The sequence below is a fragment of the Cherax quadricarinatus genome, chromosome 56 (assembly GCF_038502225.1).
Source record: "Cherax quadricarinatus isolate ZL_2023a chromosome 56, ASM3850222v1, whole genome shotgun sequence".
NCBI classification, from domain to species: domain Eukaryota; kingdom Metazoa; phylum Arthropoda; class Malacostraca; order Decapoda; family Parastacidae; genus Cherax; species Cherax quadricarinatus.
The window spans coordinates 25,872,487-25,898,542 of record NC_091347.1 but is presented as its reverse complement, the minus strand read 5'-3'; the positions used below and the strand labels follow the sequence as shown (position 1 = coordinate 25,898,542).

The 26,056-nt window shown below is 36.6% G+C and overlaps 1 protein-coding gene across 3 annotated transcripts in view; it reads left to right on the top strand.

The window, feature by feature from the left end:
* Nucleotides 1-25,267, top strand: part of LOC128700698 (protein O-linked-mannose beta-1,2-N-acetylglucosaminyltransferase 1) — a 790,167-nt gene extending 764,900 nt beyond the window's left edge. For 2 of the 3 annotated variants that reach the window (XM_053794015.2, XM_053794017.2), the window contains 9 exons: nucleotides 5,063-5,190; nucleotides 7,538-7,608; nucleotides 8,060-8,195; nucleotides 8,612-8,736; nucleotides 10,968-11,169; nucleotides 13,200-13,390; nucleotides 14,090-14,270; nucleotides 15,388-15,497; nucleotides 18,539-25,267. In XM_053794015.2, the coding sequence (XP_053649990.1) occupies nucleotides 5,063-5,190; nucleotides 7,538-7,608; nucleotides 8,060-8,195; nucleotides 8,612-8,736; nucleotides 10,968-11,169; nucleotides 13,200-13,390; nucleotides 14,090-14,270; nucleotides 15,388-15,497; nucleotides 18,539-18,638 (1,244 nt within the window). In that variant the 3' untranslated portion in view covers nucleotides 18,639-25,267. Of the gene's footprint in view, nucleotides 1-5,062; nucleotides 5,191-7,537; nucleotides 7,609-8,059; nucleotides 8,196-8,611; nucleotides 8,737-10,967; nucleotides 11,170-13,199; nucleotides 13,391-14,089; nucleotides 14,271-15,387; nucleotides 15,502-18,538 lie in introns of those variants that run through there. The other variant, XM_070097232.1, reaches the window with a different exon arrangement.
* Nucleotides 25,268-26,056: the final 789 nt, after the last annotated feature.

Sequence of the window (26,056 nt, the reverse complement as noted above, 5' to 3'; positions counted from 1 at the left end):
TATATGGTAGTGGTGTGCTTGTATTGTGGGATATATACACTGAGATGTATATGTTTGAGTGTATATATTCAGAGTTGAATTTCATCCCTCTTTTGGGGATTAAAGTATTTTTGACTGGTGGTGAGCAAGTGACAGGCAACTTTAATGACCTTCGTGTAGTTAATAGGCTTAAAGCCCCATTAACCAACCAACCAGTAGAGTTTTATGGAGTTTGAGGTAATCAGTCCCTCAGCCTGAAGTCGATGTAATCAGTCCATCAATCTTGAAAAGATCATTCTTTTCAAGATTGATGGACTGATTACGTCGACTCCATCTTGAGGGACTGATTACCTCAAACTCCTTTTGCTTTTGAACTAGTAGTGGCATGTGGAAATGTGTGGTGATGTATACAAATGGCATATGTTTAGAATTTTTAGATGGAGTATGATAGTAGTTTAGAAAGACACGTGAGTAAACACTACGACATATTTATTCAGAGGCGTCGCTAGAGATAGTGTCACCCGGGGCAGCATCTTTGGTATCACCCCCATGAAATTCACGGGCGGGGGATGGGGGGTAAACTCCAGTTACGTCACTACTGCATGACCAGTTACGTCACTACTGCATGACCGGTTACGTCACTACTGCATGACCAGTTACGTACTACTATTGCTGCATGCATGTCACTACTGCATGACCAGTTACGTCACTACTGCATGACCAGTTACGTCCAGTTACGTCACTACTGCATGACCAGTTACGTGCATGACCAGTTACGTCACTACTGCATGACATTACGTCACTACTGACGTCACATGACCAGTTACGCCACTACTGCATGACCAGTTACGTCACTACTGCATGACCAGTTACGTCACTACTGCATGACCAGTTACGTCACTACTGCATGACCAGTTACGTCACTACTGCATGACCAGTTACGTCACTACTGCATGACCAGTGACAAATGTTTAGCAATGAGAACGTTTAAGGGCCATAAACTGAACAGGAGAAAACTTCTCGACTTTATTGATGATAAAATAAATAATCGTAGTAAATAACAAAAAAGGCACAATACCGTGAGGTAGATGCCCACAGAGGGAGAGCAAGCGCACACAGGTGCGTGAAAGGGGAAGTGGTGAAATAAATGAAGAAGGAACAGAAACACGAGTCAGGAGAGAGAAAGAGTAATATTGAGGAAACATAAGCTCAAACACCACTTTGAGTACAACCAACACATCCTGCATTTATTCATGTTCAACAATGCAAAAAAAAAACTTGAAAAAATAAAGAAAAACATTGCAATATCAGAGAAACACTAGTTCCGATCTGACCTTGGGTACAGGTAACATCTCAGTGAATCTGAGCTTACATTTTCTTGCCTTCAGTTATGCAAAATCATCTACCACATCATCAAAATCAATGATTTTCCCTATATAGGCTTATTTATACTTTGTTAATATATAATAGGCTATATAGAAACGAAGGATTCTTCTCTTATGTTGGTGCAGCACTGTTTTGGGCATTAGTGTCACCTTTAGAGGCTCTATGGTGTCTCCCGGGGCGCCCCCCCCCCTTACGACGCCTCTGTATTTATTTTAAAACTTTTAGGTTGTGGGGCCTTGATCACTTCTGACCAGGATCAAAACGTTTTTTCTAATATGTCCTAGTGTTTGTTCACGTGTCTCTTTTAAACCAATTTGTTGGTATCATATACCTAATATAGTAGTTTGTGTGTGTGTGTGTTTGTGTTTTAAAGGTGAAATGGTGTATGATAAAGTAGAACAATCTTCTACCTCCTTTATACTAAACCATAAACCATGATTCTGCTCGCATGATAATATAAAAAAAATGGTATAACAGTTGGGTTCTTTCCCAAAACAGTTTAAAACTTGAGAAAGACAAGAACCATTACTGGGTAAATTTTTGGCCAGCGCAAATTTCGAGTTTTAATTAGCAAGGAACGTTGTGTAATTTGCTGGAGATTTGCAAAGTTAAAATAAAATATTTTTCGACACCGTAATAACCACCCTAAGTCTCGTATGAAATGAGTCTGTGGAAATCCCTCCCCCTCCCTCCCCACTCATTTTTACCCCCTTAGGAGAAGTTTTGATTAGGGATGACTGAGGTAATGCTGGGTGGTGTGTGTTATGGATAACTCACTCACTCTCTCTCACTCTCTCTCTCTCTCTCTCTCTCTCTCTCTCTCTCTCTCTCTCTCTCTCTCTCTCTCTCTCTCTCTCTCTCTCTCTCTCTTAACCGAGTCTTCTCTGAAGACGACTCGCGAAATCGTAGTGACACGATTGCAAACAAACCATTTTTTTTTCTCCGAAGACCTTGGCTACCGACTCCCCTTAGCCTAATCCAGCCTCGTTATCTCGGCAGTGAAACCCAACCTCATTAACTCGGTAGTTAAACCCAACCTCGTTATATCTACACTTAAATCTATCCCCCTCGTTATCTCGGGAATTTAACCTCATATTGACTTCTCATTCATACAGCCCATTACTCAATGTGCTTTGTAAATCGCACAACTACCTAAATATACATTACTCACTGATTATGAATTATAAACCAAGGAGTTCTCATACATTTAAAGCGTATATAATAGTACTTAAAAAATGTCACAGGGGTAACTGAGTCATATTTCTTCTAACCAAACCTTATCAAGCCTAACCTAACGTGACCTGACCTGACCTAATTTAACCTGTGACCAGTATTCACACCATCACTATATGGGCTATATGGGTACAGTAATGGGTATAACCCTGTTCGGAAAAAATTATATGCTAGGAAATGGGATATGTACATGTCAAATGCCAGATCAACCAGGCTGTGATAGATATATGGGTCAGGGGCTGCCAGCAGCAATAGCTTAGTTGATCAGGCAAGCACCTGACAAGCCTGGCCCAGGACTGGGCCACAAGTGTAGGAAAACACTCGAAAGCCTTCAGAGTTATATAAACTTTCCTGTATATAAACTTTTTTATACAGAACTTCCCTTTGCAGAAACTGTCATGTACAAAAACTTTCCTGTGCAGAAATTTCTCCCTTTAGAAACTTTCCTGTTCAGAAACTTTCTTTCAGAAACTTTTCCATTCAAAAACTTTCCCCAAAGAAAGTTCACTGTGCAGATCCATGCCCAGTAATAATAAGCATTGCTGGACAATTTCAAAGTATTTCAGTTTTTGTCAAAAATGAACATTGCGATTGACAATGTGTAGATCTTTGTCAGTATGTTACCATTAAAGACACAGCATCAACAACACGGCCACTTGATACTGGAGTTCCGCAGGGAAGTGTCCTTGGTCCCCTGCTCTTCCTCATATACATCAATGATCTTCCAAACGTATCCCAACACCTGAAACCCATTCTCTTTGCTGACGACACGACTTATGTCATCTCTCACCCTAATCTTGCCACCCTCAACACCATTGTTAACGAGGAGCTGATCAAAATATCGACTTGGATGACAGCCAATAAACTTACGCTTAACACTGACAAAACCTACTATATTATGTTTGGTAGCAGAGCAGGAGATGCACAAATTAACATTAAGATCGACAACACTCTAATTACCAGACATAATGAGGGCAAATTCCTAGGCCTATACCTTGACAACAACCTGAATTTCAGCACCCATATCCAACACATAACCAAAAAAGTATCCAAAACAGTTGGGATCCTCTCCAAGATACGATACTACGTGCCGCAAAATGCCCTTCTCACACTATACCACTCACTTATTTATCCATACCTCACCTATGCTATTTGTGCTTGGGGATCAACTGCAGCAACACACCTAAAGCCAATAATAACCCAACAAAAAGCTGCAGTAAGAATAATCACTAAATCCCATCCCTGGCAACACACTCCCCCACTCTTCATAGATCTAAACTTACTCCCTGTTCAGTACATCCACACTTACTACTGTGCAATCTACATCTACAGGACCTTAAACTCCAATATCAACCTTGACCTAAAACGCTTTCTTGATAGTTGTGACAGAACCCACAGGCATAACACCAGACACAAACATCTCTACGACATTCCCCATGTCCGACTAAACCTTTACAAAAATTCAATGTATGTCAAAGGCCCTAAAATCTGGAACACCCTACCTGAGAACTCTAGAACTGCAGACACATTCATCACCTTCAAAACTACCATTAGAAAACATCTTATCTCCCTGATAAACCCCATCAACTAACTACACGAATACCACCTGGTGGTTCACACTTACACTCACTCACCCATTTGACCATAAACAGAAATATTAATCTCAATCTTAAAATAATGAATCCTATGATACTCCAATACTGAAACTATGTACTGTGCCAAAACAAAAGCATTCACATTGCTAAACTCACAAACTAGTATTTAGTCACTTAGCCATAATACCAACTTACCTCATAATTTGTAATATTTTAAAATAATGAATTAAATTAAGTCTGCCCGAAATGCCTAGCCATGCTAGGCGTTCTAGTGGTACACTCTGTAATCATTATTTAACTACATGTAAACCACACAACAACCAAATTCTGTAAATTCAACATTGTAATCTTTATAGAGAATAAACTTTGAATTTGAATTTGAACATGACTGAGGTAGATGCATCAGTACAGCTGTAATCTCAACCAGGTCATCATCACTTAATTCTCCATTATATGAACCTACTATGTGTTTTGTAAAGTGCATTAATAAAATAAGGCGAATTTATATTGCACATAAGGAATTAGGTGGTTGAAATGAGATATTGCATATACTAATTAAATTTGCATATAGCCAAACCACATGAAGGATTTCTGTTATCATTTTCTTCTTTATATCCCTATTTTTTATATTCTAGCCCCTGAATTCCCACCAGACTGTCTCAATGTCTGTAGATTGCCTCAGTTCCAGTCTGCAATTCCTGTTTTTTTGTCCTCATTTGTCGTAAGCAAATTCTTGGGTAGGTGTGGGAAAAGGTTGGACAAATACTACATAGGTGGTCTTCATAAGGACCTGCCTTGTATGGGCCATTAGGCCTGCTGCACTATTCCTCCATTCTTATGCTTTTAATTCTGATTATTGGTGCTGGCAGAGAGTGAGTGTGGGTGGCCTGACTCTGATGAACACCGCCATCGTCGTGAGTTCTGCAGCCACATTGAAGGTTATGGCTCTGTGTGTTCCTGTACCGACCCAGCACCTCTCACCTTCACCACTGAGCCTGTGAGTAACACTTTCCCTGTGTCCTCTTTGTATCTTCTTCTCTTCTGTTATGTATTCTGTTTGATTAGAACTTTCAGTGTTTTCTTCTTCATTTTTTGATGAGTTTTTCTTTTTCCTTATCGCTATGAATTTTTCTTTCTTTCAATGCTCCAGCCGTATCCCACCGAGGCAGGGTGACCCGAAAAGAAAAGCGAAGGTTTCTCTTTATAAATTTAGTAATGTATACAGGAGAAGGGGTTATTAGCTCCTTGCATGTTAGTCACCTCTTACGACATGCATGGCTTATGGAGGAAGAATTCTGTTCCACTTCCCCATGGAGATAAGAGGAAATAAACAAGAACAAGAACTAGTAAGAAAAGAGAAGAAAACCAAGAGGGGTGTGTGTATATATATGCTTGTACATGCATGTGTAGTATAACTTAAGTGTAAGTAGAAGTAGCAAGACGTACCTGAAATCTTGCATGTTTATGAGACAGAAAAAAAAGACACCAGCAATTCTACCATCACTGTGAATTCTTGATTTTATTCCTTGCTTCCATTGATTTATAATTAAGCTTATTTAAGTACAAGTATACACATGAGCACAATTATCATACCTAAGATAACCCCAAAAAAATCAGTGTGACTCATTTCCACTGGGGTCCTATTTCTCACTGGTGAATCTATGGGGGCAGAGAGGCACTGGAGGCAATTCTATTCCTGAGAGACATCAATTGTGAGTTCATACCAAGAATATATTTTAAACTCACTAAACATTTGTTATGAGTTTATACCTAGAATATTTTTTTTTAACCCTCACTGCCTAAGAATGGGTTTTAAAATTGACTCAATTAAACGTTTAATGATCAAAATAGTACAGTAAAATGTCAAAGTAAAAAAATCCACCTAAATAAATATTGCAGTGCAGTGCTCTCCAAACTTACGATAAACCTACATGCATAATTTTGGATGGGCATTGGTTTTCTAGGACAGTCTTGTGTTATACTATACACAGGTATGTCAGAGGCTTTTCCTACTCCCATGGAAATTTTTTTTTTAATTAACAGTTGCTATTCCTTTAAAATATTGTTTATCTTTTTCTGCATCTATATATATTTTCCATTTTTATTTCTTAGCTAATGTTTGCTTTAGTATAGTATTTAATCCCTTTCCCTTAACTATTTATGTACACACCTGTTTGTTTCTAAGTTATATTTCAGTTGAAGAATGAGAAGGTATGAGAGTTGGGCTTGGGTGTTTACCACTGAACACGAGTTTCTCTGCATGTTGTATGTACAGTATATGTAGGTATTTATCACTACAGTATTCATCTTTCCATCCACATGCTTCCCTATTTTCCATGGATGCCCCCACCATCACCTTCTGACAACCATATATCTCCCTTGTTCCACTCTCTTACCTTCTTCCCTCACTCTCCCCAACCCAGTGCTCACCCCCCTCTCCTATCCTGTCTTCACCTCTCTCCCCTATCCAGTATTCACCCCCCACTCCCCTATCCAGTCTTCACCTCTGTCCCCTATCCAGTCCTCATTCCCCCTCTCCTCACTCTGCCCCTTCCCAACCACACTGGCCAAGATAACACTAATGAACCTTCCGCCCCAACTTCCAATGTGGGCCAACCCTGCCACCAATTTTATAAAATTATCAGTGTTGATAGTTGAACGATTTAAGCAGGAGCTGGTGGTTGGGTAGGAGTTGGGTCATGGATTTGATTAATGCTTACCTTACTGAATGCTTTTCTTTACTCTTTCTTCGGTTATATCTCTGTAATTTATAATTACCAGAGCATTGATCATATATCTTTTGAACCATACCGGCCACCTTCCAATGAGGTAGTATAATCCCAAAAGAGGAAACACATTTGCCGTCATTCATTCAATACCTGCCTTGCCAGAAGCACACTGTTTATTATATTTCCTCGGTAACAGAGTGCATGCCCTTATTTGTCAGTCTCCACCTTATTCCTAGTCTTCTTATCTTTCTCTATTCTTCATTTTCTTCATATCTTTCTACTCTTGGCAAAAAAGTCATGTGATTCATATTTTCCCTTTATTCATCTTTTGGCAATCCTTTGTCTGTATTCAGTACTTAGAAAGCCTATAAAAAAGTAAAATTATATATTTTATACAAGGATTCCTTAAGTGATTCTGTCGAAAGGTTTCCATTTCATTCTAAATTGCAGTAGACCTATGAATATAATTTTTAGAGGAATTTAGTCTCTTACTATAGATATACCATTGAACTGCAATATTTCATGCAGTGCAACTTGATATCTTTAATGCATCCATCTTGTTTTCTGTAGAAATACAAAAACAACAGAATAACTAAAATGTATATTTTGTTGCAGCTGTTGAACAACCAGGTTCATGATGTTCCTGTTGCCATTATTGCTAGCAACCGTCCTCATTACCTGTATAGGTCAGTAATAAACTTAATGCAGTTCTCATTGTTCTGATACCTTTATGAGGGCAGTTCTCATTGTTCTGATACCTTTATGAGGGCAGTTCTCATTGTTCTGATACCTTTATGAGGGCAGTTCTCATTGTTCCTAATACCTTATGAGGGTAGTTCTCATTGTCCTAATACCCTATGAGGGCTTCTTTGTGATACTGAATATAATTTGTTCATTTAGGATATTAATGTTTTCATATCGTTCCCATAATCAGAGTTGCTATAAGATCACTTGACATTTTGAATAAAAGATAAAGATTTTATTTCTTTGCAATGTTTACAATATGTGATTACAATTTTGATTTGATAAGTACAAATAAAGCCACCATCATGCCGGGGCATTTCGGGATACTAAACCTAATGCTTACAGACTACTTAATATTAGGATAAGTACATACTATAGAACAAATATTTACAGGTCATTGCGTTCCCTGCTAGCAGCACCAGGCGTTAACCCCGACATGATCACAGTTTTCATTGACGGCTACTATGAAGAACCTCTCGCTGTAACAAAGCTCTTTGGCTTGAGAGGGATACAGCATACACCGCTTGGGGTGAGAATGTGTATTGTTTTAAGTTTTGTTAATAAACCATGGCATGATTGGGGATTGAACCCATGGCAAGCGAGTTCTAAAACTCCAGGGAAGATGTTCAAGTGGAGTAATGTTGCAAAATAATATAATGAAGATACTGATTTTGCCCAACCAGAACTTGCTCATTCTTGGATGAGAAGAAATTTATGGGCAAATCTTAGACCTGTTGCCCCTTTTTGCCAAGAAGTAAATAGGTGCCAGGGTGTTAGCTGACCATTGGGGAGGGGGTTTTGCATCCTAGGGGGTGTCTTATTATACCTTATAAGGCTGGGCTTTGAAACGAGCTCAATTAAAATAACACTTTTGAACCTATAAATTTAACATTTAAAAAAGTAGAGAAGAACTTTTTCATGAATGTTTTATGGTCTTATTTTCAGGTAAGGAATGCTCGCATCGCTCAACATTACAAGGCCTCCCTGACGGCTACCTTCAACATCTTCCCTGCTGCTCGTTATGCTATAATATTAGAAGAAGACCTTGATGTCTCTCCTGACTTCTTTAGGTAAGTTATACCATGAAATAGTGAGAGCTGATTCTGCCCAAACTTGCAAGCGAGAGAGTGTGTTGCTAGAATGAAACAGGAGTAGAAATAAAAGCATAACTGAAGGAAAATAGATAATAACAAAACCTTATTCTTAATGTATGTGATTTTGAAGTTTAAAAAGATATAGCTAAAGAAAATTGTCATCAGCAAGATAGAGTATTTTGTTTGTCTCTTGTAGGACAACACATTCACTGAAAATCATTTGTTTCCACTAACTCCCAAGACACTCGCACAATCCTGCTGGATACTCAGCCTTTATAACTCAAAACCTCCTTTACCCCTCCTTCCAGCAGTTCCTGGGATGACCCCTACTACTGCCTTCCACCCCAGGGTTATACACCCTCTTCCTTATCATATCCCTTGCCATCCTCTCCACATGTCCAAACCATCTCTAACAACTCCTCCTCAGCACTCTGAGTTATACCCTTGGTAACCCCACATTACCTTTCAATTATCATGCTCCAAATTCTCTTCGCAATATTCAAGTGACACATTGATCTCAAATTTGACATAGCCACTGCCTCTAGCCTCCCTTTCGTTGTGGTTTTTCAAAACCCATGTCTCACACCGATATAAACGTGTTGGTACTAATGTATTTTGGTACATTTCCTTTATTTTACCTCCATAGATAAACTTCTTTCTTTCCACAGATACCTCAACACACCACCCACCTTTTCCCCCTATCTATTTTTTGTTCACCTTGTCTTTTATAGAACCATCTGCTGACATGGCAACTCCCAAATATCTAAATACATCCACTTCCTTCATACTCCCTCCAGTCTGATATTTAATCTGTCACTGCCAAGACTCTTTTGTTATCCTCATCTTATTTTTTTCTATTTTCACTTTTAATTTTCTTCTTTCAAACTTTTTTCATTCCCAAATTCATCCACCAACCGTTTCAAAATCCTCCAAAAGCAATGTCATCAACAAAGAAGGACTGTGATAACTCCCACTGTAAATTATATATACAGTGGACCCCCCGAGTTTCGTGATTAATCCGTTCCAGAGAGCCCACCGAAGGTCGAAATTCACGAAACTCGAAACCATTTTCCCCATAAGAAATAATGGAAATAAAATTAATCCGTTCCAGACACCCAAAAATATTAAAATAAAATTTTTTTTTTCAAATTAAATAAAGATTTACATAATGAAAACAATCAGAAATCAAGTACATGCATTTAAAATAAATAATAATATTACACTTACCTTTACTGAAGACTTCTGGGTGGATGGAAGATGGGAGAAGGTGATAGGAGGAAGGTGTACACTATTATTTGGAAGGAGAATCTCCTTCCATTAGGACTTTAGGTAGCAAGTCCTTATCTGGGGTTACTTCCCTTCTTCTTTTAATGCCACTGGGAATAACTTGAGAGTCACTGGACCCCTGGCACACAAAATATCTATCCAGAGAGGTCTTTTTCTGGCATTTCTTTAAGATTTCCCTGAAGTGGGACATAACACTGTCATTGTACATGTTGCAGATATGGCTTGTTTCAGCTTGGTCAGGGTGATACTTTTCAACAAAACTTTGCAACTCATTCCACATTCCACACATGTCCTTAATCACTGAAGAAGGCATCTCATCCACTCCCTCTTCCTCCTCCTCTGAAGCAAGTTCTTCGGCTGTGGTCTGATGCTGTTCCAGTTGAAGATCTTGCAGTTCGTCAGTGGTTAGCTCTTCCCTGTGGTCCTCCACCAACTCTTCCACATCCCCATCACTCACTTTATTTACCAAAGGGCTTGCGCTAGCTTTCCTTGGGTCCATGATGACTTATTTAGCAGTTGCAAGCACAAAAAACAATGGATTATTATGAAATGTATGAACCCGCGGGGTGATGGTCACATGTTGGTAAACAATGGCACACTGAGCGTGAATGGCGTGGGAGACTGGCTTTGTGTGCACAGTGACGGGCGGACGGGTACCGGACGGTCACCAAAACACGAGTTTTTTCACGAAACTCAAGGCCAAATTTTTCCAAAAAAACTCGCCGAAGGTTGAATTTCGCGAAAGTCGAGGCTGCTGAAACTCAGGGGTCCACTGTACTATACAAAAATTAGGTATTTTTTAGTACAGTACAGTACAGTATTTTCACTTTGGACAACTTAGTAATAAGTGTGGTCATTTATCACATTCATAAAATTTCATACTTCGGCAATGCATTATAGTATATCTTACGTAATTTCAGCTACTTCAGCCAGACCCTGAGACTGTTAGAAGAGGATCCATCCATATATTGTGTAAGTGCGTGGAATGACCAGGGTTATGAGCACACCAGCACGGACCCAGCACTTCTCTACCGTGTGGAGACCATGCCTGGCTTAGGCTGGATCTTAAAGCGCTCCCTTTATAAAGATGAACTAGAACCCAAGTGGCCAACACCAGAAAAGGCAAGTTCACAGTGTACGATGAATAATGTTTGAGTGTAGGGATGGTAGTTCTCTGTGATGCTACCAGAGTAGTACAATAATTATATATTTATGATTGCCTCTTTGTGAATATGTGTTTGTAGTTACAGGAGAAGAGTTGTGCTCATAGTGTCTCATTTCTGTTTTTTAGTTTATTATATACTTTTCAATTACTAAATTTAAAAAGAAAAACTTTCGTTTTTCTTTTAAGGTCACCCTGCCTCAGTGGGATACAGCCAGTGTGTTCAAAAAAAAAAATTTACTTTCTAAGTTTTCAGTGGTTGTAGTACAATGTACATACTACTTACTCTTAGGTTCCATTCCAGAAGTTTAGAGAATAAACTCCATTTGCTTTGAGGTATTCCCTGTAGTTTAGATGGTTTATTGATTCTGATATTATTTTTTACCTTAATAGGAGTTGTGAACACAAAATAATATTCTAGATGTGAGAGCATAAGTGATTCGAATAGTATGTACAGTCATTGGCATTTTTGCTTTGAAAATTCTCATAATCCAATTTCTTATTTTTCTTGCCTTTTATGCCATGCACCTTTATTGTGTTCACTTAGCAGTACAGGTCAGCCATCACTAATCCAGCAATGTTGGGACCTGTAGTGTGCCGGATTAGTGAGTTTGCAGGATTACAGAGTGGTTAGGTTAGAATACACTTAATTAACCTGTCAATAGAGACTCTTTCTGCTACATTTTCATCACTGCTTTCTCCTCCACTGGCTTGCTGCTGTGGATTTACAACCATCTGCACAATTTCTGAGTCAGTATAATGATGAAATTTGAGTCAGTATAATGATTTGAGTCAGTATAATGATGAAATTTGAAATTATACTAGCTGATATTAATTCCGGATTACTGATGGAACCGGATAACTGATTGCCAGACTAGTGATGGCCGACCTGTAGGTTATCTGGCATTATTATGCCCAGGGGTTGCTTACATTTTGTATCCTGATCATAGTTTTTTTTTTTTGTTTGTTTCTTATATGTCTAACCAGTTGGAATTTGTTATCATTAAACAGTTCTATTTTCTGTTTCCCCAATGAAAGATTTTGTTCTCTGTAGTTTTGAGTACCTTCCACTGAGGCAACTTTCATTATACTGGTAATTTTCCTTCTTAATGCTCGCTCCAAGATTTGTATAGATCTCTGAGCCCTAAACTTCAGTTATGAATAGATGCCATTTATGAGCAATACCCACTATGATCTTTTTTTTTTGCACATGAAAGAGTTGTATATATTTTTTGTATTTTTTTTTTTTTTCAACAAGTCGGCCGTCTCCCACCGAGGCAGGGTGACCCAAAAAAAAAAAAAGAAAATCCCCAAAAAGAAAATACTTTCATCATCATTCAACACTTTCACCACACTCACACATTATCACTGCTTTTGCAGAGGTGCTCAGAATATAACAGTTTAGAAGCATATACGTATAGAGATACACAACATATCCCTCCAAACTGCCAATATCCCAAACCCCTCCTTTAAAGTGCAGGCATTGTACTTCCCATTTCCAGGACTCGAGTCCGACTATATATTGTAGTAGGTTGGTAGACAGCAACCACCCAGGGAGGTACTACCGTCCTGCCAAGTGAGTGTAAAACGAAAGCCTGTAATTGTTTTACATGATGGTAGGATTGCTGGTGTCTTTTGTCTGTCTCATAAATATGCAAGATTACAGGTACGTCTTGCTACTTCTACTTACACTTAGGTCACACTACACATACATGTACACGTTTATTTATACACACTCATCTGAGTTTTCTTTGATTTTATCTTAATAGTTCTTGGTCTTATTACTTTTCCTTTTATATCCATGGGGAAGTGGAATAAGAATCTTTCCTCCGTAAGCCATGCGTGTTGTAAAAGTCAACTAAAATGCCGGGAACAGTGGGCTAGTAACCCCTTTTCCTGTAAAGATTACTAAAAAGAATAAGAAGAAGAAAATTGTCATTTTTTGTATAGGTTAAGTAAATTTGATTTTTTGTTTTTTGTTTTGCTTCAGATGTGGGATTGGGATATGTGGATGCGTTTAGGCGAGGTGCGACGTGGAAGGGAGTGCATTGTACCAGACATATCTCGCACTTACCATTTTGGCTCATCAGGACTGAACATGAACTCGTATTTCCAAGACACATACTTTAAAAAGCATTCCTTTAATACTCTGCCCTATGTTGAGTTACGTGACTTGGACAGGTTTGTGTTAAAGCAGTTGCCAGGGTTTAGCTGTTAATTTTATTTTAATTGTCTTGTGTAGATAGAAGTCATTGCAAAAGTATTACATACCCCTTTAAAATTTATAAAATAGTAAATGCAAAGGCATTTTCCTGTGTACTAATACAGTAGAACCCCCATATCCGCTGATTCAGTATCTACAGTTTCAGTTATCCACAGTTTTCTGTGGCCCAAAAATACATCATAATTTTGTATAATAATGGCCTCAAAGTGCACAAATAGAGAGGCTGGCAGTTCTTTAAAGCCTAAGAGAAGCCGTGAAGCACTTCCCATCAGTGAAAAAGTGATAATTCTCCACTTAGTGTGCTTAATTTATCAATTAAACTTTATAATAGGTACATGTATATATAGGACTTATATACGTATAGGGTTTGTTACTATCAGCGGTTTCGGTATCCATGGCAGATACTTGGAACATATCCCCCATGGATACAGGGGTCCTACTGTATATAAGATTAACAAGAAAACTTTCATTTTAAATATATGTACTAATAAGGTACCTCATAGTAAAAAGCATCATCCATCTGAACTTGCAATATATAATACACTTTATTCTTTGAAATTTATTGAATCACTATAATGTTTAGCATTATGAATTCTAATAGATGTTTGTAGTAAATAATATAGTAGAAATGTAACAAAAATTCATTGGTATTCCAGTCTGAAAAAGGAGGCATATGAAGAGTTGATAACAGAGATGCTACGCCGAGGAACAGTTTTGGATCACTCACAGAGTCCTTGTGAAGAAACATTTGTCCCAGATACCACAGGCCACACTTACCTACTCTTCATTCAGATGAACCACCATAAAGATTATACTACATGGTTACAAGTTGCCAAGGTTTGTACAACTAAAGATTTCTTTTGAGATACTGTGATTATAGTAGCTTGTAGGTATGAAAGTTGATAAATGTTCCAAAATTTATACACATGTTGGATCCTGTATTTAAAAACAAATAACTTTTAGGAAAAAGTCTTCAAAAGGCACTGAATGTTTAAAAAAATAATGCAGTAAAATCTGCGGTCACTCAGTGTAAAGATACGTGCAGTATATTACAAAGAGTACTGTGAAATTTAAGCTATTGCCATATTACCAAAGAAGCACACATTAACTCTGTGCCAACCGAGTGTTCAAAAGAATATTTTGGTGCAAAGATAAGTATGTCTTAATTACTTTTTCCTATGCTTGTTCCTGCCTCTTTTCATATTTCTGATATAATCCCTATAAATTTTTCACACATTAACATTTTTCATTGCATGCAAGTGGAGGCTGTGATGATAGCCAAGCCAGCATGCAGATATTTAAAAAAATTCAGGTGTTTATCAGGTATTTGCCAACATTCTTAAGGAGTTGAAAAGTTTAGGAAGATTCTGAATCCATATCTACAGTGGTGAGGAGTTAATACAATTTATATAACCAGTATTCTTTATAAAGTTTTAGTATGCAACATACAAAACAGGAAAGTTTAAGTTAGTACTGTATTAAGATTCACAAGATATCACTAATGTTGATGTCCAAATTGAACTTATCTTTTATATACTGTACTCTATTCACTTCTATAAAGAAAAAATTAACAAAGCTGCCATCTCCCACCAAGGCAGGGTGACCCAAAAAGCATAAGCATAACATTTTTATACTTTTTACATTTAGTAATTTATACAGGAGAAGGGGTTACTATCCCCTTTCTCCTGGCATTTTAGTTGCCTCTTTCAACACATATGGCATATGGAAGAAAGAGTCTTCACTTCTGTGGAGACCTATAGGTTACATACAGACCAGTATTTTGTGTTTCCTGGTCTCTGTAGTGGATTGATAAAGCAACAGGTTGGCAAAACATCAAAAAACATCTCTTCACTCAATGTCTTTATACTGCATGTGTGTCTCATTTGCATACTTCTCAGTGTTAACCAGCATTTATAACCTCATAGCTATCATCTAATTTTTGTGTTGTTTGCAGTGCTTACGTATATGGGACCTTGATGGTCGGGGCTACCATCATGGCATGTGGAGGCTGAACATCAAATCAAACCCTCTTCTCATAGTAGGCGTACCATTCTCACAGTATTCGTAAGTATTATTTATTAGGTACAGTCAGTTTGCTAGCATACCATGTGTGTTTAAAGCTTGACTAGTTGTATGACACAGACATAATTACATACATAGTATAAGGCGCTGTATCTTGATTTATTTATTCGTATTGACTGTATGGCAATGAAATGTATGAAAATTATAACTGTGAGATGAAATATTAAGTTTATTACATCATATTATTTTAACAGGTGTACAGTACACCTGTTAAAATATAGAGCAGGTGTGTATATAGTGTCTACCAGGCAATTAAAAACAGTAATGTGTACTGGGCAATTAAAAACAGTAGTATATGCCAGGTAAGGATAGATCAGTAGTGTATATCAGTTAAGTATAGAAGAGTAGTTGTATATGCCGGGTAAGTTTATTATATATTTATATATTAACACATAGGCCATTTCCCACCAAGGTAAGGTGGCCCAAAAAAGAAAAACTTTTGCCGTCATTCACTCCAGGTAAGTATAGAACAGAATTGTATACCAGGTAATTATAGATCCATATGTTTGCCAGTTAAGTATGAAATAGTAGGGTTTACCAGTTAGAAAGTTCACCATTCAAGGGAATATGATTTTCTCATTTATTTTTACCACATTGACCTAGGCTGTCCTGTAGCAATGAAAAAGTTCTTAAGCCTGCCTTGATTCTAGAGCTAAATATCCCATTTGAATCATAGTTCGTAATGTTTGCTGAGGCTGAGTCTATGGTGTCAACATACTCAACACTTCCCCAGAGTGAATTTACAGGGGGTAGGAGTTGCGTCAACTTGTGTTTGGAAAGGTCTTAATAATTCCTTTGCACCAGCCCCCTTAGTTTTATCAAACCCAGCTTGTTGGAAAGCAGCACAGTGTTCCTCTAAATGTCTGGAAGTGTCACATTGATACTCAGAGATTTCACTTAATATTCATTATGATAGACATGACTGCTTTCTATAAATAATGGCTATTGTGTAGTATCCATATTGTTGGCTTGTCTGTACCGTCTTGCTGTCATGTGAATTGATAAAATTGAGAAACTGTTTTTCCAGCAGCATAACAAGCCTTAAACATTGCTATATCATTTTGATATATTAACTGAAACAGCAACATTATATTCTTGGGAGAAAAACTTGACCTTGATTGTGGTTTGATGCTCTCTAAGTAGTGCTGTGTGAGTAACATTTTCTTGAACAGTAAATTAGCTCATGGTACTGCAAGTAAGAAAATGGCAAGATGTGATGATATACAGTATATAATAACTTGCAGTGTGTACCTGTTTACATTATCTGGCTGTAAAAGCTTTTGAACATTTGATGGTATCCATAAAAATAATTTTAAACATTTGTGCATTTGGAATAAAAGTGGAATCATATGGTATATGATTGTGTCTGCTGCCATCAAGAGTGATAATTTATTATTAGTCATTGTGTCTGCAGCTTAATAAGACCAACTTTAAGTTGTTTAGAATGTGATCTTATTTTTCCCAAATGATGTTCATATTGTGTTGTATATTTTACAATTTTAGAGTGCATGCCAGCTTTCAAGAACAGATCTTACTGTCTTGAGTGGGATTTATTGTACAGTACACGTACTGGAAATGGATGGGAGTGGAAATTTACACTTCCATCCACTCTGATAAAATTTTCTATAAACTTGATATGGATAAGATCAAGAGATAATCATAAACGAAACTGTAATAACACTGGCCTGGAGTCTTATGACTCACTTGCCATGGATTCTAATACCACCTGTTCTGTGGTTTGATTGTTAGTCATATACAGCACTTCGAACTGAGTGCTTGATTACAGGAACTGATGCCCTTCTTGTATATTTAAGGTAAGTTTTAGGCATGGTATGTTGAGCCCATGTGGGTTTAGTACATTTTTGTGAATATTATTGCTACAGTATTACTGCTGTATAAAATACATGTACCAGTATATGGATGGGGAGGTGCTAAAAATTTTGAATATAGTATAGTTGTAGTTGGGGCTTGCATTTAAAGAAATATGAACCATAAAATAATTAAAAAATAAGATTACAAATTAAAGAAATGTGAGTTTTGAAGAATGGCAACAAATACAGTGTAATGTACATTGCTTACAATGACCTTGTTTAAAGACAGAAAGAAGAGATAAAACTACAATGACAACAGTTGAAGGTTTTTTGAGATGATATAGAAAATACAGGTTTTTATGAAAAATGTGTTAAAGCTAACCATTTCCTCATTTTCTGGAGGGGTGTTTTGATTTCTATTACATGTAATAAAAATTCATAACAGGATACTGTACATAAAAAAACTGATAAGGGAAATCTATTGGTAATAACTATAAAGAGAACAAGCATCAATATATAGTATATTACAATAGAAATTCCAAATCATTGATATACCTGTACATAAGAGACATTAAAATGTTGTCCTTACAAAGGGAGGGTTGATGGTTGAAATGATCTCCAAACAAGGTGATAGTGTATACAGGAAACTTTGAACATGTATAGAAGACAAGACATCACTAGCATAGCTCTACTTCTTAGACTACAAATTGAATTGCAGTGTAACATTTAAAAACAGCAACAGTATCTAGCCAGCAAGTATATTCCACTTCCCATGTACTGAACTGGTGACCAAACCTATGCGTGTGTGCTTTCTTGATAATCCCAAGAGTACAGTGGACCCCCGCATAACAATCACCTCCGAATGCGACCAATTATGTAAATGTATTTATGTAAGTGCGTTTGTACGTGTATGTTTGGGGGTCTGAAATGGACTAATCTACTTCACAATATTCCTTATGGGAACAAATTCGGTCAGTACTGGCACCTGAACATACTTCTGGAGTGAAAAAATATCGTTAACCGGGGGTCCACTGTATATGAATAAATGGACTCTCATTAGCCAGTCTAGGGCAGGTCATTATGATGTATTGTCACTCAGCAGGAATAGATTGTCACAAAGTGAATTTTTACCTGAGTACGTCCCCTGTCGCTATACAAAATTATTAAGTTTAATGTTGCTAAACTAGAATAACTATTTTATTTTATTTTCAGGAAATTCAAGCCAACAGATCTGAAGCCTTTATATATGGAAGCTCCTGAAAAGGAAAAGGATAAAACTAAAGCAAATGAAAAGAATATAATTCACAGATAACAGTTGGCTGTGATGGTGCTAGAGCAACAAGTTCCTCTGGTATATCAGTGGAAGTCCTGCTGTCTTAGAGAGCAGAGTGTGTGAAAAGACAGGTGATGAACAACTTTCTATCTTATTCAAGGAAAATTCAATCATAATACCAAGAAAACAGTGATAGATACTGAAATTGGTAAACTCAGTTTAAGTTCCAAATGGCTAAGTTAATTTGGCAAGAAAATAAACAAAGTACATATATATCTTAAAGTTAATTATGTCTACATGAAGAAAAAATATGGTATGATAAAAGATCTCTAAGTAATATCTCTTTCCTGATAAAGTGATTAATATACATTTCTTTGAGCTATTATATGTTACACTGACGATGTAAGCTATGGTGTGGTACACAGAATATATTTTTTTTACAGGCAGTTATTCTTTAGAAATTTTGAGGTCTTATTGGCTACTGTTTTTTTGCCAAATTTTTTATATTTTTTGGGTTAAATTGGAATCAAATGGATGATTAAGTAAGAGAGATACATAACAGCAGATCCAAATATGTAAATGAAGCACAAGGAAGGCTGAGGTGAAAATCTACTACATACTGCCAATGGAATGTATATTGCAGTATTTTTGTAGGCAGTGCATGAATGTTATTTTGTATGTATGACTTAGTGACTCACATTGACATCTGGAAAAAAAATATTTTTTATTTGACTTAACTGTGGTCCCCCCTCTTTTTTTTTTTTTTTTTTAGGCAACTAAAAAGGGTTTCTAGCTGGACCAAAAACACACGCTGTTTGCAGCTATTTAGTGTGGGTCATCCTTAAAGATTGTGTATATTTATTTATTTATTTTTTTTTTTCAACAAGTCGGCCGTCTCCCACCAAGGCAGGGTGACCCAAAAAAGAAAGAAAATCCCCAAAAAGAAAATACTTTCATCATCATTCAACACTTTCACCACACTCGCACATTATCACTGTTTTTGCAGAGGTGCTCAGAATACAACAGTCTAGAAGCATACACATATAAAGATACACAACATATCCCTCCAAACTGCCAATATCCCAAACCCCTCCTTTAAAGTGCAGGCATTGTACTTCCCATTTCCAGGACTCAAGTCCGACTATATGAAAATAACCGGTTTCCCTGAATCCCTTCACTAAATATTACCCTGCTCACACTCCAACAGATCGTCAGGTCCCAAGTACCATTCGTCTCCATTCACTCCTATCTAACACGCTCACGCACGCTTGCTGGAAGTCCAAGCCCCTTGCCCACAAAACCTCCTTTACCCCCTCTCTCCAACCCTTTCGAGGACGACCCCTACCCCACCTTCCTTCCCCTATAGATTTATATGCTTTCCATGTCATTCTACTTTGATCCATTCTCTCTAAATGACCAAACCACCTCAACAACCCCTCTTCTGCCCTCTGACTAATACTTTTATTAACTCCACACCTTTTCCTAATTTCCACACTCCGAATTTTCTGCATAATATTTACACCACACATTGCCCTTAAACAGGACATCTCCACTGCCTCCAACCGTCTCCTCGCTGTTGCATTTACCACCCAAGCTTCACACCCATATAAGAGTGTTGGTACTACTATATATTCATACATTCCCTTCTTTGCCTCCATAGATAACGTTATTTGACTCCACATATACCTCAACGCACCACTCACCTTTTTTCCCTCATCAATTCTATGATTAACCTCATCCTTCATAAATCCATCCGCCGACACGTCAACTCCCAAGTATCTGAAAACATTCACTTCTTCCATACTCCTCCTCCCCAATTTGATATCCAATTTTTCTTTATCTAAATCATTTGACACCCTCATCACCTTACTCTTTTCTATGTTCACTTTCAACTTTCTACCTTTACACATATTCCCAAACTCATCCACTAACCTTTGCAATTTTTCTTTAGAATCTCCCATAAGCACAGTATCATCAGCAAAAAGTAACTGTGTCAATTCGCATTTTGAATTTGATTCCCCATAATTTAATCCCACCCCTCTCCCGAACACCCTAGCATTTACTTCCTTTACAACCCCATCTATAAATATATTAAACAACCATGGTGACATTACACATCCCTGTCTAAGACCTACTTTTACCGGGAAGTAGTCTCCCTCTCTTCTACACACCCTAACCTGAGCCTCACTATCCTCATAAAAACTCTTTACAGCATTTAATAACTTACCACCTATTCCATATACTTGTAACATCTGCCACATTGCTCCTCTATCCACTCTATCATATGCCTTTTCTAAATCCATAAATGCAATAAAAACTTCCATACCTTTATCTAAATACTGTTCACATATATGCTTCAATGTAAACACTTGATCTACACATCCCCTACCCACTCTGAAACCTCCTTGCTCATCTGCAATCCTACATTCTGTCTTACCTCTAATTCTTTCAATTATAACCCTACCGTACACTTTTCCTGGTATACTCAGTAAGCTTATTCCTCTATAATTTTTACAGTCTCTTTTGTCCCCTTTCCCTTTATATAAAGGGACTATACATGCTCTCTGCCAATCCCTAGGTACCTTCCCCTCTTTCATACATTTATTAAACAAAAGTACCAACCACTCCAACACTATATCCCCCCCTGCTTTTAACATTTCTGTCATGATCCCATCAGTTCCAGCTGCTTTACCCCCTTTCATTTTACGTAATGCCTCACGTACCTCCCCCACACTTACATTCTGCTCTTCTTCACTCCTAAAAGATGGTATACCTCCCTGACCAGTGCATAAAATTACTGCCTCTGTTTCTTCCTTAACATTTAAAAGTTCCTCAAAATATTCTCGCCATCTACCTAATACCTCCATCTCCCCATCTACTAACTCCCCTACTCTGTTTTTAACTGACAAATCCATACTTTCCCTAGGCTTTCTTAACTTGTTTAACTCACTCCAAAATTTTTTCTTATTTTCATTAAAATTTCTTGACAGTGCCTCTCCCACTCTATCATCTGCTCTCTTTTTGCACTCTCTCACCACTCTCTTTACCTTTCTTTTACTCTCCATATACTCTGCTCTTCTTATAACACTTCTGCTTTGTAAAAACCTCTCATAAGCTACCTTTTTCTCTTTTATCACACCCTTTACTTCATCATTCCACCAATCACTCCTCTTTCCTCCTGCCCCCACCCTCCTATAACCACAAACTTCTGCCCCACATTCTAATACTACATTTTTAAAACTATTCCAACCCTCTTCAACCCCCCCACTACTCATCTTTGCACTAGCCCACCTTTCTGCCAATAGTCGCTTATATCTCACCCGAACTTCCTCCTCCCTTAGTTTATACACTTTCACCTCCCTCTTACTTGTTGTTGCCACCTTCCTCTTTTCCCATCTACCTCTTACTCTAACTGTAGCTACAACTAAATAATGATCCGATATATCAGTTGCCCCTCTATAAACATGTACATCCTGGAGCCTACCCATCAACCTTTTATCCACCAATACATAATCTAATAAACTACTTTCATTATATCATTATTTACTGTTTGTTAATTATAAGTTGGATGAACATTTGATCAATTTTTTTGTCTTGTGTTCCCACTTAATTACAATAGCAAATATAAGAACTGACTGAACCATGTAGGTTCCTCCTATGATAGCTATATTATTTGCACTAAAAATGTAATTAAAAGGATGAAAATAAAATATCAGAATAGTAATACACCTCACTATACAGTTCAAGAACTAAAAAAATTATGCAGACTGCATATTTGGCCATACGGGGCACTGTATTCTTCACGTTTTTTTCTTAGTTTTGATGTGAATTTCTCCTCTGTGTTCTGGTACTTATGTTTGTTAATTCATCTCATTTGTCTTTCATGGCACCTTTTGTTTCCCTTTGTACTACGTTCAGGGAGACTGATCCATGCATAGTCTCCTCACTCTTCCACCAGGTGTCCACTAACACTTTAAATGTCTAGTGTCTGATTTGTTAGATGAAAGGATTATGGTTTCTCTCTCTAAGATCAGAAGTCTAGATAACATACCTGAAACCCACTTTGCATGTCCATTTCTTCCTCAGAAATTAGCAACCTTACAGATTCGGCATCACCCTACTTCAGACTGTATAATATATTTCAAGCAGCATTTCACATTCATGCACCGCATATTGTTCTCATAATGTTCAGACACTTTTACAGAACTATAACAAGAGTTAATATTTAACAACTTGGGTTGTTTGGCAAGATAATCTCTGCCAATTAAACCAAGTTAGTAAGTTATGACTGAAGCATGACTTGTAGTAATTTTTTTAATACTTGCTAGCCATATTCTACTAAGGTTGAGTAACCCAAAGAAGAAAAAAGAAATTTAGTATCATGTTATTTATGCTTTTGTAAAAACAAAATAGAATAACTTTGAGTTCTAGATATACTTTTTTTTTTTTTTTTTTTTTTTTTTTTTTTTTTTTTTTTTTTTTTTTTTTTATTCAGAGTACCAACTGAATGTAGCGGGACTAGTGAAAAGTATTTATTTAAAATGAATAAGTTGAAACTCAGAGAATGTGAGTGTGAATCTCAGGAATGTACTATATAATTTACGTACTCTGTTAGCATTCGTGTCAGCATGAATGAATAGAGTTTTATTATGAACATATCAAGACCAGGCTGTTTAATGCATTTCATCCAAAGAATTCCACAATGAATTAAAAAATTAAATGTTTATATGTTGTTGCATTTCATTGTAAGATGAGAAACATTACAGAATTACTGAATGTTTTTACCTGACATTTATTGTGTAAGTAAATCTTCAAAAGTGTTTTTGTTCCATTTCAAATAATAGGATGTAATTAGAAGAGTCAGGATAAGAATTGAATTAATTGGATGTTAAGGTACCAATTTTCTCTTGGTCTCATGCACCGGGATCTTGATAATTAAATTAACATTTGGTTGTAAACCTCAGTCTTTCAACTCGTATAGTCGGTACACCTTAAAGCTAGCAATCAGTCTTTCAAAGTTATTTATTTTCTGTTTTTTCCATTCTTCGTTGTCCTGGTGCAAATGTCTGTGTACTGTACAGTAAACTTGATAAAAACTGGACCAAGAGAATTTCTTTCAATGTTGCCACTTTCAAGGACCACCCCAAATATTTTACCATTTTATAGAAATACACCCGAGCCAGTTTTATCCAACATATTGATTCCTTTTGGTTCATAGTTTGAAATGCATACACAATAAACTGATAGATTTGCTTGTTTTATGAGATTATGGTACTTGCTTGAATGGCAAATTTTTTGCAGATTTTTCAGGAAACCAACATGACCTTGATCAAGAACTTGCTGGTTTTTTACAAAGTTTACTATATTTTTATTGCTGTTTTTGCACTGGTAATTTGCATCTTCATGCAGTATATGCTAATGCTTACAAGGGAAGTAAAAGAGAATGAATTTAAGAGCCAAGTCAGTGTGTCAGGTTCTTTCTCAGATTGGCAATGATATGTATTTTTTAGAAAAGGTATAAATGACTAAAGTATTTTGATAATGTTCAAATAACCACTCTGCCAATTGCATGAAAATTGGTTAGTTCAGTGTAATAATCATTTTTGAATTGTTTATGGCTCTGTCAAATGAAATATTTATAACAGGCAAAGATGATAAGATACAGTATTTGGAAGACTATAGAGCATTAAAAGATTTCATTAACATAAAATAGCTGTGATTGTAAGATTATATTTTTATGTGTTAAGACTGTGTGTTAGATTATAGGTGTATATCTGGCCAAATGTAACTTTGTTGGCTGTAAGAATGGGTATTTTGATGTGAAGAGAACGAGAGATTTAGGTAGTGTTCTTAAGAACATGAAACACTTGTTAACGAATCATAAAGTTTTCCGGCAATATAGAATTAGTAAAAATATGTTTGCATCATGAGTAAATTTTATTCTAGAATTTTAGTTATGGGATGTGATTGCATTTGGGCACATGCGGTTATTTAATTAACTATAGAACTTTGGTTATTAATTTATTAAACAATGTATATTTGTGACAGTAGCAATTTTATGCCATAGAATTAATTTATTTTTATATGAAACATATTGAAGCTAACAATTTTGGTCACTTACAGCACATGAAAAATATTTTTTTTTACACTGTTAGGTGACCTAATGCTGTTTACACATACTAAAAAAAAAATTAAAAAATAGTTTTTTCTTCAGCAGTTTTTCAGTGGCTTGCGAAGGTGGCTGAAGGAATTGATCTTTTATTTTTCACAATGTGTATATAGGAAGAATTAAAAATGCATATGGCTCATTGACCAACATTATCTCAACAGTTGTAACTGATGTGTTACTAAGTCATAGAAATAAGATATGGAATATTAAACTGTCTAGACTCAGTACTGATAGCAAAGTAGAATGTTTAGTTCTGGCTGAAACTTAAATTAAGAAGATTTGATTATGTGTATTTGTTTGTGTAGTGAGTTTATAATGTGTGATCTTCATACTGGAGTTTACAATATTATCTGACATACATTGTGAAGGGGATAATGTGATAATTAAATATTTGAATTTGAAACATAAATGTCCTTGCTAAGTTTAATATGTGAAAGTAATTAATGTTAATGTCAGGTATTTTTATGTACATTTCAGATTTGATTAAATTTTGTTTGTTTTTCTGTTATTACTTCTACTTCCATTATTTGATGCTTTTTTTTTTTTTTTTACAAGCATTTCAATTATTTTAAAATGTGACTCGTACAACTTGGAAAAGGAATGTTTTAAGCATCACCACACTACCCATGTAATACAGTAGATCATCTGTTATCTTGCTATCAGTTAACTGGCTTCCATTATGCAACTTTGTTTAATCTGGAACTTAATGCAAAAAAAGGAATGTGCACAACAAAGGGACCATGGAAAATTTAATGTGTTTATCCAGTGTTGTTGAAAATTTAGTGGAGTTTTACCAGTGAAGGAGTCAGGCAATCAATGATCTTCTGTAATGTTTCTTTCTCAGATACAGCGAACACCAGTTAATGCAATACTATATAGCTGAAGTTTACCAACTGCCTAATTTGTTACTAATTAATTGAAATGATAATATTTTTAGATCATAAACTTCATCTTCGAGTTTCGAATTGCTTACTAAATGCGTACTTACACAAATTATGTGCATACTTACACAAAATATGTGGTCACCCTATGGGTGTGCAGTCCATGCCCATTCCTCTTCACCCATTGGTGCAGGGAAAATGTAGATGCAGTGTTGTCACTGTCCAGGCATCCATTTCATGACTCTTCCACTGCATCCAGTAATACTTGCATGTGTAGATAACATCTGTTGCTATATGCAGGTTAGTTCATGACTATTCCTCTTTGCTCACCTGTTCTGGGTAACGTATGGATGATATTCTCATTGCATCTTTGATTACCTTGAATACATGCATTATTTATTCAAGCT